The sequence below is a fragment of the Tachysurus vachellii genome, chromosome 26, assembly GCF_030014155.1.
Source record: "Tachysurus vachellii isolate PV-2020 chromosome 26, HZAU_Pvac_v1, whole genome shotgun sequence".
NCBI lineage: Eukaryota > Metazoa > Chordata > Actinopteri > Siluriformes > Bagridae > Tachysurus > Tachysurus vachellii.
The window spans coordinates 9,614,848-9,629,574 of record NC_083485.1 but is presented as its reverse complement, the minus strand read 5'-3'; the positions used below and the strand labels follow the sequence as shown (position 1 = coordinate 9,629,574).

The 14,727-nt window shown below is 37.4% G+C and overlaps 1 protein-coding gene across 1 annotated transcript; it reads right to left on the bottom strand.

The window, feature by feature from the left end:
• Nucleotides 1-5,241: 5,241 nt before the first annotated feature.
• ruvbl2 (RuvB-like AAA ATPase 2) lies at nt 5,242-13,796 on the bottom strand. The gene is made up of 15 exons (XM_060862739.1): nt 13,705-13,796; nt 12,974-13,028; nt 12,833-12,888; nt 11,682-11,823; nt 11,009-11,138; nt 10,840-10,906; nt 10,506-10,612; nt 10,254-10,347; nt 8,524-8,647; nt 7,293-7,387; nt 7,047-7,165; nt 6,858-6,977; nt 6,337-6,466; nt 5,992-6,106; nt 5,242-5,552 (listed from the first exon to the last, which is right to left on the bottom strand). The coding sequence occupies exons 1-15, from the start codon at nt 13,714-13,716 to the stop codon at nt 5,527-5,529; spliced, it is 1,392 nt and encodes a 463-aa protein (XP_060718722.1). The 5' UTR covers nt 13,717-13,796; the 3' UTR covers nt 5,242-5,526.
• Nucleotides 13,797-14,727: the final 931 nt, after the last annotated feature.

Here is a 14,727-nt window from a genome sequence, read left to right as displayed (position 1 = left end):
CTCAGTCTCAGCTTTTTGACAGACATTTACATTTAAATGTATATTTAATTTACATCTAAAACATTAGATAAAAAATTGGGTTAAAGAAATTGGTCAAATTCATAAAAAATTTGGTAACTCCACTACATGCAATACATGTTCTGTCCATCCTCGAAAGAGTTTCTTAATTTTTTTGCGATGGGTTGGCACTCCGTCCAGGGTGTATCCTGCCTTGATGCCCAATGATGCCTGAGATAGGCACAGGCTCCCCATGACCCAAGAATAGTTCGGATAAGCGGTAGAAAATGAATGAACGAATGACTGAAATAAATATCACTGTCTTATTCAAAGCGCCTCATACTGGTAAGTACTAAGCCACTGGATGTGACCATGATGTAGTGTTGTGTCATTCATGAACGAGACTGTTCCTTGAGTCGACTCATTTAAGTGAATGTAGAGGGCATGTATGGGCATGTATGCTTTTGTATATGCAGGCAATTCTTTCATGCTGTAATTGTGTAATTGAATTAAAATGCTTGAACTCCTGAGCTGTTCATTAGCACGACCGGTGAGGCATGTGTAACTCTCAGTTGTGTGCATGATACAGCATGACAAGAAGGATCCACTGTTGTTCGGGGAAGATGCGCTACATGTAGTCAAATGTATTCATTAACAGGATAAATGCCACATGAGCTTAGACAATGAAAGCACAATAGCATTAATGCAGGGGCGTTTAATGTATTTGTCACGGCACATTTTAGTGCCTTGCTGATTTTACTATTGATTGATTGATTTGCTAACTAGAGTTAAAGTATGAAAAAAATACTGCATGCTTTGTCCATTTAATGAATGAATTGCAATGAATCATTTGAAGTCCAGCTCCTATGCTTGAGCAGAATCAAATGATTCAACTCATTGTAGACAGCCAGAATCTCTGGTGAATCATTATACTGTTGACTCTGGAATAATGGACAGGTGTAAAAAAAAAAAAAAAAAAAAAAAAACCTCTGCAAAACTTCAGGGCTGTCACTGTCATTTCTATCATATATTCCTAAAAGGGAAGATAAAACCCAACAGTTTTAAAGCAAGCCTTATGTGGAGCTCAGATATGGCACACGCATGCTGCGCAACACTATTTATTTTACCTTACTAAATATAAAAGCTGAACAAGAGAGGGACTGAGTGTGAGAGAAATATAAACATCGATCATGGTGCCAAGGGGGCTATCGCAGTAACACACCTGCCCTGCCTGTGTGTGCGCATGTGAATGTTTTAACTATCATTGCGAACAGAGTGGTATAATTCTTTTCATCGGGATGCATCTGGCTATGAGTAGCTAAACATAGCCATGAGACAAATTGGAAGGAGAAAAAACTGGAGACAGAAAAATTGGCACTTCATGAGCAGAATCTTTCCAGTTCAATCTTCATTTTCCACCTGACAGTTGCACTGGTGCGACATCCATCACTCTTACCTTCTTGCTGGTTTATTCTGTCTTTAGGCTCCAGCAGTACCTTTCCTTCTACCCAGATTTGTTTGTCACAGCTGCAGTGGGCCTGATGGTTTTAGAGGAACAGAGCATGCTGGGAACGTGGCAGCAGGAGATAGATAGATTTGTAGGATCCGGATGGCAGGGTATCACAAAAGGGGCAGAAGTGGAGAAAGAGTAATCGGTGGAAGTAAAGAGGCTGGAGCTTTAGCTAACATCAGTAAATAAGTAAATGAACATCCTGAGTAGGAATGAATAGGGGATTTCAGGCTTTTATTTCCAGCTCATATTCCTTCTCTTTTTTGTCAGTTTGTATGATGATGATTTGCACTCCAATAGCACCGCATTCATGGTTTTTCAAAAGCAAGTAATTTTTTTATTTAAAGAGCATAAAACTGCATTTAAGATTAGTTTACCCAGACAGTGGAAAGATTTCCTCTTCAAAGCCTGACTATGACCTAAAAATTATACACAGACAGAAATCCTATCCTCAGGTGTTGTATCAAATAGTTTACTGTGGTCTAAGGAGGCGATATCAGTGTTCCAGCATCCGAGAGAGTAATTGACACATCATTCAGTAAAGCTCTCTCCCATTCGCCAAGGCATGCTAATGGCCAGGTTTGAGTTACAGTCCTTATCTTTGGGTTGCCGGAGTGCTAACAGAGACGATTCTCTGATTTCTATAAACTCACAATGGCCTTTACATGATCCGTATTACGACCAGGGAGACTGTACAGCCAGGGCGAAAGACCTGAATGATTTACCTGTTCATTTACTTCAGGGGTCTAGATTTGAAATTAACTTTCTTAAAGAAAACATCCATCTGAATGACCTGTGTATTAATCTTTATAATAAAATTGTGGTCTTCAGTGATGTCCAACATTTTAAATTTCAAATGAAATTTTGAATTTCTATTTTTTCTGATTTCTATTTTTATTTTAAACATGTTGGTCTATAGGGGTTGTGGTTTAAGCTCAGTGATTAGCATGGTTGGGGGATCAATTTCCACTTCCACCTTGTGTGTCTGTGCACAAGCACATAGAGAACGTGCACAGACACACAAGGTGGAAGTGAACCTGGGTCACAAGGTTGGGGACGACCTTGATGGACCTCCTAGATGGAGCACCAACCCATCACATGGCATAATCTCACAGACTCACAAAAACTATAGACACTTTAGAGATGCCAGTCAGCCTACCTTGCATGTCGGCTGACTGGCATCTCTAAAGTGTCTATAGTGTTTGAGATTGTGCCATGTGATGGGTTGGTGTTCCATCTAGGAGGTCCATCAAGGTCGTCCCCAACCTTGTGACCCAGGTTCACTAGGATACGCTAGCAAACCCTGTGTTGGATAAGCGATATATTAAGGAAGGGAGCAAACACTTTTTCACACCAGTGTATGTTGGGATTCTTATTAATATGACTTCTGGCAGAGCTGGAAAACTTGTGACAACAGCTAACAATGTAACAATGACCATTATGTTACAGAATTTTTCGTTCTCCTATTAAAACCGTTGTAGGTCTCAATGTGACATCAGCACTGCACGTAACAAACTATTGCAAGCATTCAATCATTTAATGTTTCATTTAATGCTGTTCTGGTGATGGATAATGGACCAAACAAAAGGTTATTAGCATTAATGTTTAATTTGACAGCTGTCTGGCTTTTTGTTAGTGCTGTATGTTTGTTATTCAGACTTTTGTGATTTCAGACAAAGATCGAGTCTCACTATCGTGTTTGTCCATATGAGCCCATTGTATATTTTTCCTGTGTAACTGTCTGCAGCAGGAAGTCAGATAGCTGTTAACATGGACTAGGACTATCAGACATTATTTACTTCAATATATGAAGTAAATAATTTCAACTCTATTTGAAATAAACCATTTTCATTAAGCTAGACAAAGTCATAAAGAATTTCTGATGTATAGTGTCAAAACCTGGATTTAATTTACCTATAAAATATTTCTTATGACAATTAAAATATTTCTTTTATGCTACATGTATGATGAATGACACAGTTCTTCTGACTTTGCCACTTGAGTGCCAATATGTCCTGTGTGTGTATGTGTGAGTAAGGGCATAAAAGTGTTTGTATTTGCTCACCTTTAACCTATACTGAAACATTTCTCTCCTAATCCTCTATCCTCGGGGTCATTGAACAGTTTAAAGAGTATGAAAATAATGTAAATGATATGCTTTGGCCTCAAGTAACTGATCTCAACCTAACTGAACACCTGGAGAACATTTTAGACCAATATTTTATCCAGCGTTCTCCACCATCAGCAAAACACCAAGTGAACGAAATACCAAAAGCATTCATCCCTCTAGTACACAACAAGAGGCTCTTAGAGAATATACGCCAAAACACATCGAAGCTGTTCTTAACATGTTACCAACTCAATTTATGTCGGGTTTTTCCTTTAATTTGTCGCCTGTCCGAATACCTTTTCTGAGCTGGAAAATGAATTGCATCCCTTGTGCTGATTTCATTTTTCTGGAAGGAAAGGTTTTATATATACAGCTCTGGTTTGTGTTTTTAACACCACACGCAATCTGAAGGAGTTTAACAACCCATATGCTAACAAATATTTTCTATTTTGGTAATAATCCACGATCTTAAGGGAAATATTTCTGTCATTACTGACCAACAGGCCTGAAACATCAGACTTTGTGGTACTCTGTGGTATAAAGAGGACTACTGTTCTTAATAATAGCTCAGAGCCAAAAATGAAGATTTGGCAAATGAAAAAATAAGACATTGGGGACGGTTCATTAAAAATAATTTAATCGGTGAAGGCCATAAAAACGGCACATGTTCTGTAACATAACGCATAAAGCCTTCTTATAAGCAAGATATTACATTTTAGAATGGATTCAGCTCCTTTGAAGCAAGCTATGAACCTAAGAATGGTGATGCATTGCCACCTGGCCACAATCAGCAGTACTGCAACAATATTGCAGCCTACGAATAATTTTCCTAAATACGGTGTGTGTTTTAAAAATGTTGGATTTTATCTACTATTTTATGAATGTATAATAGATAAGGCAGCGAATCTGAATTCTGCTGTCCATTATTCAAGCGTCAACGGTGAAGTGATTCACCAGAGATTCAGTCTGTTTACAATGAGCTGAATCAGTTGGCCTTCAATCGATTCATTTCCACTCATTACTCTAAATGGACAAAGTATGCAATATTTTATACTTTAAATTCTAATTAGCAAATTAACATTACATTTCATCATTTTTTAATAAGTAATCAGCAGTAAATCAACTGATTCCTTAGTCAATGGTAAAATTAGTAAGGCACTAAACATGTGCAGTGACAAACACATCAAACATTTATGTCTTCCCCACGTTATGTGGAACTTTAAGGAATAACTCCTTAAAGTTCCACATAACGTGGGGAAGACATAAATGTTCAACATGTTTAGTGAAAATTTGATTCCAAAATTGACCACAGACGTAACTAAGCGTCATTAGCATATCAATACTTTGCAGTATAACATGAAATTAACCAAAACGTCAGCATCGTTTAATTAATTCAGCAACGTATAATGAGTGAATTAAAGTCGTGATAAAGTAGCCGACGTCCCACACACAATCTGATGACGTGACCTTGATGACTTTAGGTCATGACCTCAGAAACTAATAAGACGTACTGGATCAAGTGCGTTCTTATAATAAGCCGAATAATGAGTGTGAAAACCTGATCGTTCTTTTAAATTAAATTTAAAGTGATTAATGTGGCTTTTGCAAGAAAAATCCAGGCTCCTTAGAGGTTTTTAGACTGTCTTTATTTATTTATTTTATGGAAAAGTAATACCGTAGGTGTTAGAAATCAACGCAAATTTCAAATGTAAATTCTAAGCAAAGAAAGTACTAACAAGGCAAACAGTAGGGATTTGTTTTTTGAAATAAACAAACAGCTATAATGTGCATATGAATCTCTTCCGGAAAGAAGAAAAGCACTTCACAGGCATCAGTGCATTGTGGCCTCAAGAGTTAATAAAACATCACAGGAACGTATCAGAAAAAAATCCTTTCCTCTCAGCCTTCCTTAAGCTGTGTCCATCTGACTTGATTCTGTAGAAAGAATCAAAAGCATGATTTTTTTTTTTTTTTTTTTTTGCGATATTTGATGTTTAACATGATTAATAGTATTATATTTAATTTTCAAATTAAAGCTCAAGGACAATTACTACTGAATTAGGCTGAATCATTGCACATTTATTTCTTTTTCAAATAATAATAATAATAATAATAATAATAATAATAATAATAATAATAATAATAAATGCATTGTTTTTTATTGGATTTAATTATTTTATTATTAGAACACAATAGTAAATATAATATGATTACAACTACTGTATGAAAATAAAACCAATCAACCCCCTTGGTACGTTTCACAGAACCAGGATCCCACTATGAGAACCATAAATGGAGAAGAATCCAATTTTGTTCTTAAAGTCAGATTTATTAAATGGAAAAAGAAAAAAAAAAAATCAGAAAAGAGACTCACGTGCTTCATTGAAGAGGAAGGAGTCCTGGTACTCCTTCATGTACTGTGAAGAGCGAGCTTCATCCAGGAAGAGAGAGTAGACACGTTTAATGTCCTCTACCTGGACCTCGGTACCCTGAGGAGGACAAAAGTGGATTACTTCCAGCAACTTCCAAGCATTACAATGTTTTCATGCCATTCATGATGGAACCACAGGCAGCACAAATAGCACAAACCCTGAGGTGAGAGGTGCATATACTTTAATTTGTTGAAAATGTTTAAGGTTACGGAATATGTCTCCTAAAAACATGTCAAACGTGTCAAAACTAAACACACTAAAGAAAAGATATAGTGCATGTCCGATACCCTGCGTTTGCGGCACACCAGTCCTGCGGTGCTGATGAGCTGTATGGCGTAGCGGAGTGACGTCTCCTGTCCGATACGCGTCAGCACTGTGTGAGCTTCCTCGCTCAGTTCCACATCCTCTTCCTCACACCTGATTTAACAAGATTTAACAGGGGAAAACCAATCAGGAATAATGTGCATGTTTAGAAAATACACTTTTACGCCCTTACTCACATACACACACGGGACATATTGGCACTTGAGTGTCAAATAAAGGAATAATAATTGAAGGAGTGAAATATTTGCATTGAGTTTAATCGTAACAGTGCAGCTTGTCATGGTGCGGTATGTAACTGTAGCTACACAATTAGCATTTTTTTACAAGATGACCAGGATATGGCCTGAGTCTTAAACATCAGCACTGTTTAATTTAAGCAGATGTGTCATACATACCACGACAAGCCTGCTAAATGGTGCACAACCTGGCTTTAAAATATCCACCATAGTGAGAACCCTAGTGCAGGATCTAACACAAATCTCACCGAATCTTAAGGATCTGTCTGGTCTCCTTCTCAGTGTATGGAGACGTAGCAATGATCAGCAGGCGGTCCAGCATGTCGATAGGAATGCCGTGAGGACTCTGGTAGTTGGTGCCTCGGATTCTGTAGAAGAGGAACAGATGATATAAGCAGTCTAGGGAAAAATAAGTCTAGTTGTGTGCATGTACACACCTGGTGATGCCTCGGTTAGTGGCCATGATGAGGACAGGGGAGAGATCGCTCTCTAAGGCTCGGTTTAGGAAGGAGAAACACTCGATGTCTAACATATGGACTTCATCTATAAAGAGGACCTATGAGGGAGAAAAGAATGTAGCCACGGAATGTAGGATTTGGTCAGAAGAGATAAACGTAGTGAACAGAGCCCAAGTGAAACCTCAGAGGCCTGAGATTAGGGTGTACCAAAGAAGCTATACTCACCCCAGGAATGATCTCAGCCTTCCCCTCCTCTCTCCACTCAGACACTTTGGCGTTGATCTGCTCGCGTACCTCAGATTTAATCTCTCCTGTGTCTCCTGTATAACACGCAGACACCAGATTCAGCATTACATACACCAGGGATCCTAATCCCCATAAATGTTTGCTTTTATTTCATTAGGAAATGTAAATTAGGGTGTACAGTGGAGTACAATCAAAGCCTAAATGGAATTAGATGCACTGCAGAGGTTTGATCTAAGCTTTTGTTTTCCAAAAGGTCTAATTTAACACCGAACAAAGTTGTTGGTCTTTACCTAGTTGTCTCCTAAATTACTCAATACAATCTCAATGTGTTTTCCGGCTGACAAAAACATTATACGTTGCTCTGTGTTTGTTACGGGAAGTGCTGAAACCCTATTACTACTCTAGGAACTTACTGATTAATTACTAATAATTACTATTATATATTTTTTTCTGCTCTAAATCTGATCCTGCAGACCAAACTGTAAGGTCTAGAGAGAAGGTAGTACTCCAGGCTACAACATTGCAAAGTCTCTCCCTGATTGGTGATCGAAACAAAAATTTTTTTTGAAAAAGGCTGTTAATTAAAATCCAAAAGTTACTGAAAGATATTTGGTAGCACAAACCCTGCAGCTATATTTTAAAATGTATTTCAATGAGTGTTCCTTGCATTGCAGTGGAAAGCATAATCTCTATATACACCTTGTACTGAATGTCATGTAAATAAGACAAAATGAATACTTTAAATAATGTTTATACATGCATTACTTTATATATTTTAACATTTTTTAATCTGATTCTTCACTTGTTTTTTTAATTTATCATTTGTGATTTTTTTTTGTGCTTTGAATTATTTCCCAAACGACGTAAAGTTGTTAACATAAACTTAAGTTAGTCGAATTTTATTTTTGCCGATTATTATTATTATTATTATCATCAATAAAGTATGTTTAAACTTCCTGTTACTGAAAGAAATTAATTTGAGCATGAATCAGTGGACTACTGCAAACTAATTGCATTATCAACTTTTTCATGGTCATAAAGTACACAAACATGCAATCAATTCAAAAGATAGAATTGCTCCTTTAAACTCAGACACAAAGATCAACATTTCACTGTGCTGTAATGTGCATGTGACAAATAAAGGCTTCTTCTTTAATGCTTGTGGTTAATGAAGGCTAAGGCTCTGTTGTTGGTAGAAATGAAGGCAGACCTGAGAACAGTGCCAGGAATCCCTGTGTGCGGCTGTTGATCACATCAATCTCATGCAGCGAGACCGTATGAACGACCTCTTTACGTTTCTGCAGTTCACCCGCCGGACACTGCACAAACCTTGTCTGAAATCAAAAAAGACAAACATTACCACTTTGAAGAAATTCTCTCTGCTTTCAAACAAAAAGTGGGACAAATCTTTTTAAATCTGTCAATGGAACTCTGATTTGGATTTAGTCTTAATCTGCAGATTATATTTATGAACAGATCTATTTATGAATGCAATTCTTCCTCTGCAAATGATCCAAAATGCAGCTGAATGTTGTTTTCATCCTGCCTAAGTTCTCCCACACCACCGTACTTCTGCGCTCCTCCACTGGCTTCCAGTAGCTGCACACATCAGATTCAAAACACTGATGCTTGCCTACAAATCCAAAAACGGACCATTTCGCTCTTATCGCTCCTCGCGCTGCACCTCGCTCCCTCAGATCTCCCAGCACTGCTCGACTGATCCCGCCATCTCTCAGGGTAAGAGGTAGGTATACATCAAGACTCTTCTCTGTTCTGGCACCGAGGTGGTGAAAGGAACTTCTCCTAGATGTTCAGACATCTTCAAACGACGTGTGAAGGCCTACCTCTTTCTCAATACCTGCATTTTTTCCCTGTTTGTTTTAAGTGTATATTTATTTATTTCAAATAAACCTGAACAGAGTTTTAGGTTGATGGTATCCTAAGTGTAACCTAGTGAGCCTGTGTTAATGTATTCATCGACAGAGACTTAAAAGCACGGTTGTACATCACTTTGGATGCACAAGGGCGTCTTCCAAATGCAGGAAACGTAAGATGTAAGTCTTTCACCTTGAAGGTTTCTAACGCTGATAAACAAACTCTCAAGAGTAAGATAGTGTGTTTCATCAAATTCACTTTTTGGAATGAAATCATGTTCAGAAATTAAAGCAATGACCACATATTAATTGATCATATAATGTTGGGTTACTACATGGAGGTTTTTCTGAACAATAACAATGCTTAGCCACAAAAAACGACAGATTTTCTTGTTTCCTTTTTCTTTTTTATTCATGGTCTTTGACAAGAAATAAAGCTATTCAGAGCTGATCTTATAATTTCCCCTACAGTAGCTGTAGCTGTTTAATCATTCCAACCAGCACAAACAATGGGTTCTTGTTTCTGCAGCAACATCCAGCATGGGGATTTTAATACTTTTAATAAGAAAAGTATTAAAGGAGCAATTTGGCTTCAGTTGCATCTTCTTGCAACTGAAACCTGAACACATAACTAAATCCAAGTCAAGCGGATTGGAACTCGTACCGAGGCCAGCGGTTTATAAGTAAGCCGAATGCAGTAGATTTGCACTATATAAAAGGTATACTTTGTTATATAGCAGTATATAATCAGCTAAATACAAAAAAGAAGGTGCAATCTGTGTATGGAATAAAAATGTATTAGGGAAATAAATGCCATTTTGCAGTGTGTGTTTGTCTAAGGTTATTTTATGGTTTCAGTCTTTATACAGTCCATAATGTTGTCTTAAAGAAACCTGTGGTTTCTAGACAATGTTAAACCCATCATCATGGTTCTCCCTGAACTGGATTAAAGCAATTTACATGAAAATATGGAAATTCAGATTTATACGGGAAAAAAAATAAAAATAAAAATAAATCACATCCATGAATATATGTGATGCACCCTCTGTGTGGTTTAAGTGTTTACCTGTGGTCCCATGGCATCGTAATCTCTGGCTCTGGTGAAAGACCGGCCCAGTTTGCAGATCTTCCCTGTGGCTTTATCGATAGTTATCACATCCCTAAAGAGGAGTAGAAAGCTCAGTCAGAGTTCCTGTATAACTAGATATCACATGCAGTCTTGCATGTTTAACTACACGACAGGAATAAAGCACATTATAAAGCACAAGGAACCCGAGTTGTGTTGTGCTGTGTTGTGTTGTGTTGTGCACTTACTCACCCAGCTTGGACCTTCTCTTTAGTGAGGTTTTCAATCATTTTATTGCCCAGGTCATAGATGGTCTCCATCTCTGTACTCTTCAGAGTCAGCTTACCCACTTTCGCACCCTGAACAAAGACAAGTGAAAAGGAAAGGACAATCACAAACAGAATAGTGCATAGAATAGTGCATAAGTATGTGACACACCTATTGTCTCAGTATAACGTCCAATAACCGAATTGTCCTCAGTAAGCAAATACACAACAACAAAATAAAATGTGGGTTCTCATGTAACATATTCTGTGGTGTTTAATGAGAAATAAAGTAGTTTATATCAAATTACGCTCAGACGTACCGTTCCCGTTGCAGGCCTGTCGATCTGAATCTCCACCACTTCCCCTTCAATGATCTCTGTCTCCTCTCTGTACAAACATACACACATGCTCAAACAACATTTAACCCTGAAACATGACGTATTTCTCACGTTTCCCAAAAATATAAATAAAAATTGGAAGCCTACTGACTTGATTCGGACGCCGATGGCTTTGCGGAAAGCCTGGCTCAGGGCCTCTGTCTTGCTCATCTCCAGAGAGAAGATCTCACTTCCTGCCAGAGCAGTGAAAGGTGTGTCCTGACCAAGTGACTGAGCGATACCTGTACAAACACACCCAGACACTTTTATTGACAGGGTCACTGGAGAACCGTCATTATAAATGTCCTACCATTTCACACACAACAATATCAAGTACATTTCAAAATAGAGACTGGTGTATTATGGGTTTTGAACAGATTTCTAGAATATGAGATATCCATCACTATATAATATTTTACAAAACAATACAGCATAGGTGCATTTTTTTAAACACGTTAGATTATATTCGGTTTATTGTCTGTGAAAATGCAAGTTTTTATGATTAAAAATATATATTAGAAAAACGTTTAAGAGTGAAAAGTAAAATGGTACAATATAGAAAATTATTTAGACAATTTTATAGCACATCAGCTGTAGTTTGTAATTATCTGGAAAAAAAAAAGCTGAGATAAGGTGCTAGAATTTATTCAATAACAATATAAATATCTTGCCATATTTCCAGCTCTAGTTACTAAACAACTGATGAATAGATTACAATAGGAATTAAAATGTACATTCGTTTAAAAATAACAATAAATAAATAAATAAATAATCCCAGCCCATACCCATAGCGATGGCAGTCTTGCCCGTCCCAGGCTGGCCAGCGATAAGCACTGCACGCCCAGCGATGTGCCCGTCTTTAATCATCTCCAATATCAGTCCAGCAGCCCTTCGAGCCGCCAGCTGCCCCACCATGCCCTGGGACACCTTTGACACAATCAAAAACATTAAATGTGTATAATACAAACATGGTTTTATTTACATTCACATACCTTACAAAATCCCCAAAAGAAATCCCTTTTTGACATTCCGCTTCTGGAATATTTCAGAAAGCTGTATATACTGTTACTCAGACTGTTTTACAGAAAACATCATTTTTGTTTACAGCCTGTCCGCTCATTCAACTGACACGGTCACTTACCAGTCAGTACCATCACAATATCATGTCTTTATAGCATTTATTTGAGTGTCTGAGGGCCATCCATGATGATGATTTGCAACCTGTGGCTCCAGATCTGCTTTTGCAAAGAGGTTTTTATTTCAATTAGATTTTTCAGGCCCAAATACAACTTGACTCTTCATATAAGGAGTCCATTAAGCCAAAAGACACTTCTCCAAGTTCTGCCAGAACATGATCGTCTACTGTTTTTGGTAGAGCCATCAGTAAGCATGTCTCATTATGTGTTCTAAGACCAACTCTATGCAACTTGTGTTACATGTAATAGCTATACCAGCCAGGTAGTTGCTGTGGCTCAATGCTGCCTTCAGGTGCCATCAGAATTACCCAAATTAAGTGGTACTTGTCTTTGGTATTGTTCTAAGTGGAGTATGTCTTTCTCACGTTCTTTGTCAAAAAAAAAAAAAAAAAAAAAAAAAAAGAACCATATTTGATGACACCATAACACAAATCAGCTGACAAATCACAGCTTTTTCACATGTACAACATGCATAGAATGATTACTAAAATATTTAAATAAATATGACCAAAAGAGCAACCCCTAACAAATTAGCAGCATTTAGACAAATTAACAAAAACTTGTATTAGTAGAGAAACTGAACTCTTCTCTGATATGTTGTAAGTCCCATTAACATTTCCCCAGTCTTAATTACAACTTGTGGGGTCATGTGTGTGCAACTTTTTTATTATTTACGGTAGCTCGTGAAGGCAGCATTAGGGTAACTACACCAAGTGACAAGGCAGTGTCAGGAGTCTTACCTGTCGTGGTTCCAAACCATCGTCCAAGCCAAGGCCACGAATGTGTGAATGTGCACCTGAGACAAACACAGTAAACATCTTTTTAAAGATAACTTCATTCATTAATTATTTGATCAAAAAAGCATACACGTTTTTACTCACCGATTCTCTCTATCTTGGTGAGATCACGCACTTCAGGCACTTTCGTGGTTGCCATCTTTTAGAATCATTTAAAAAGACATTACAGAAGTACATTAGCATTACAAACCACGTATAAACAAAGTAGAATCCAAGCAGGCGCTACAACGCTCAGAGGCACGTTGCCATAGTGACACTTCAGCCACAACAGACAAAACTTAAGCTAGTTACCCCATCGAATTAATCACAACAAACGACTATTAAACATCACGTTTTTATTATTATTATTAAGTAGTCGGAGCTAAAGCATCGTATGTTGTTTTGCTTTCGGGAGATGTACAAGAAATGAGCATAATGACAGTTTTCCAGTAACCTTTAGCTAGCTGGCTAATATCGCTAATATAGCACGTTATAAACAGAGCAGCAGCAAATATTCGTGGCTTATGTTAAGGGATCTAAGTAACTTGGTTAGTTTGTGAATGTCTTTACATCTCCTACGATGATAGATCTGATGACCACTGACTGTTTACACGAAGAAGTGTTTAGCAAATTAGCATGAATTACATGTGCAGACAGGAAGAGCTAGCCGACTAGCTCAGGAACTTCATCCAACACTACTTTTATTTTTTTTCAACCAAAACTGGGCATAAAGCAAATAATAAACACAATTCAAATCTAGTAGTAATAACGCGATCTTACAACTACAGCATTGCAAACGAAAGGAACGTGTTGAGAAAGCGGCATGAAGCTCTCACCTGAGCTGCCATGTTTTCTGTAGCGCGGCAACGGTTAATTCTGAATAGGAACAAAACAGAAATGCGTCCGGGTAGCAAAAACAACCCCGCACATTGGTTCCCGGTAGCAGCACTAGAAATGAGGCTGAGTTTAAGTTTAAGTGATCCCTTTTAACACATTAAACTACAACTATAAATTATTTAAGGCTTTTTACTGAGTATTATATAAATCCTTTTTTTTTTTTAAATCTTATATTAACCCTTTTTTTAAAAAAAGGATTTTAATAGGTTGTTTTTATTGGTGAGCTGTGATATGTTATAGTCATAGTTTATTTTGTTGATCAGAAGCACGTCAATTATCCAGATGCGTTCATTTAAATTTCCAGACAGTACAGTCTGATTGATGAGACAGTGTGTGTACTTGAATCAGAATGTTGATCCTGTTTGCAGATGCAACAGTCTATCATACAAGTTCAACCCCTCATATTTATTACTTTTTATTATTTATATTATATATTTATTATCAACTTTATAAGCAGAGAAGAGTAAATGAAAGAGGGTTATAGTTGTGCATGGATACTTATCTGGGAACAAGAAGAGATTGAAATATTTCAGAGTTTCATATGATGTCTGCGTGGGTTTCTTCTGGGTTCTCTGGTTTCCTCCACTTCCAAAGATTGTAAATTGGCTACAGTAAATTGCCCCTAAGTGTGCATGCTTGTGCGAATGTGTGTGCATGGTGTCCCGAAGTCCCTTCTACAGTGTATTCCTATCTCATGTCCACTGTTCTCCCAATAGGTTCTGGATTCACTATGACCCTGACCGAGATAGAGGGGTTACTGAGGTTGAATGAAAACAGTAAAGTACTGTGATAACAGTAAAGAACTAAACAGAAGAACTAACAGATCACCAAGACGCACTGCATTGTCTGGCATGCAAAAGGGAAAATGCAGATGAAGTTAATACAGTTTTTATGGATTTTATTTCCACTTGTTGGTGTAATTGAAATAATAAAAAACAAACAGCTAACTAATGTATAGAATT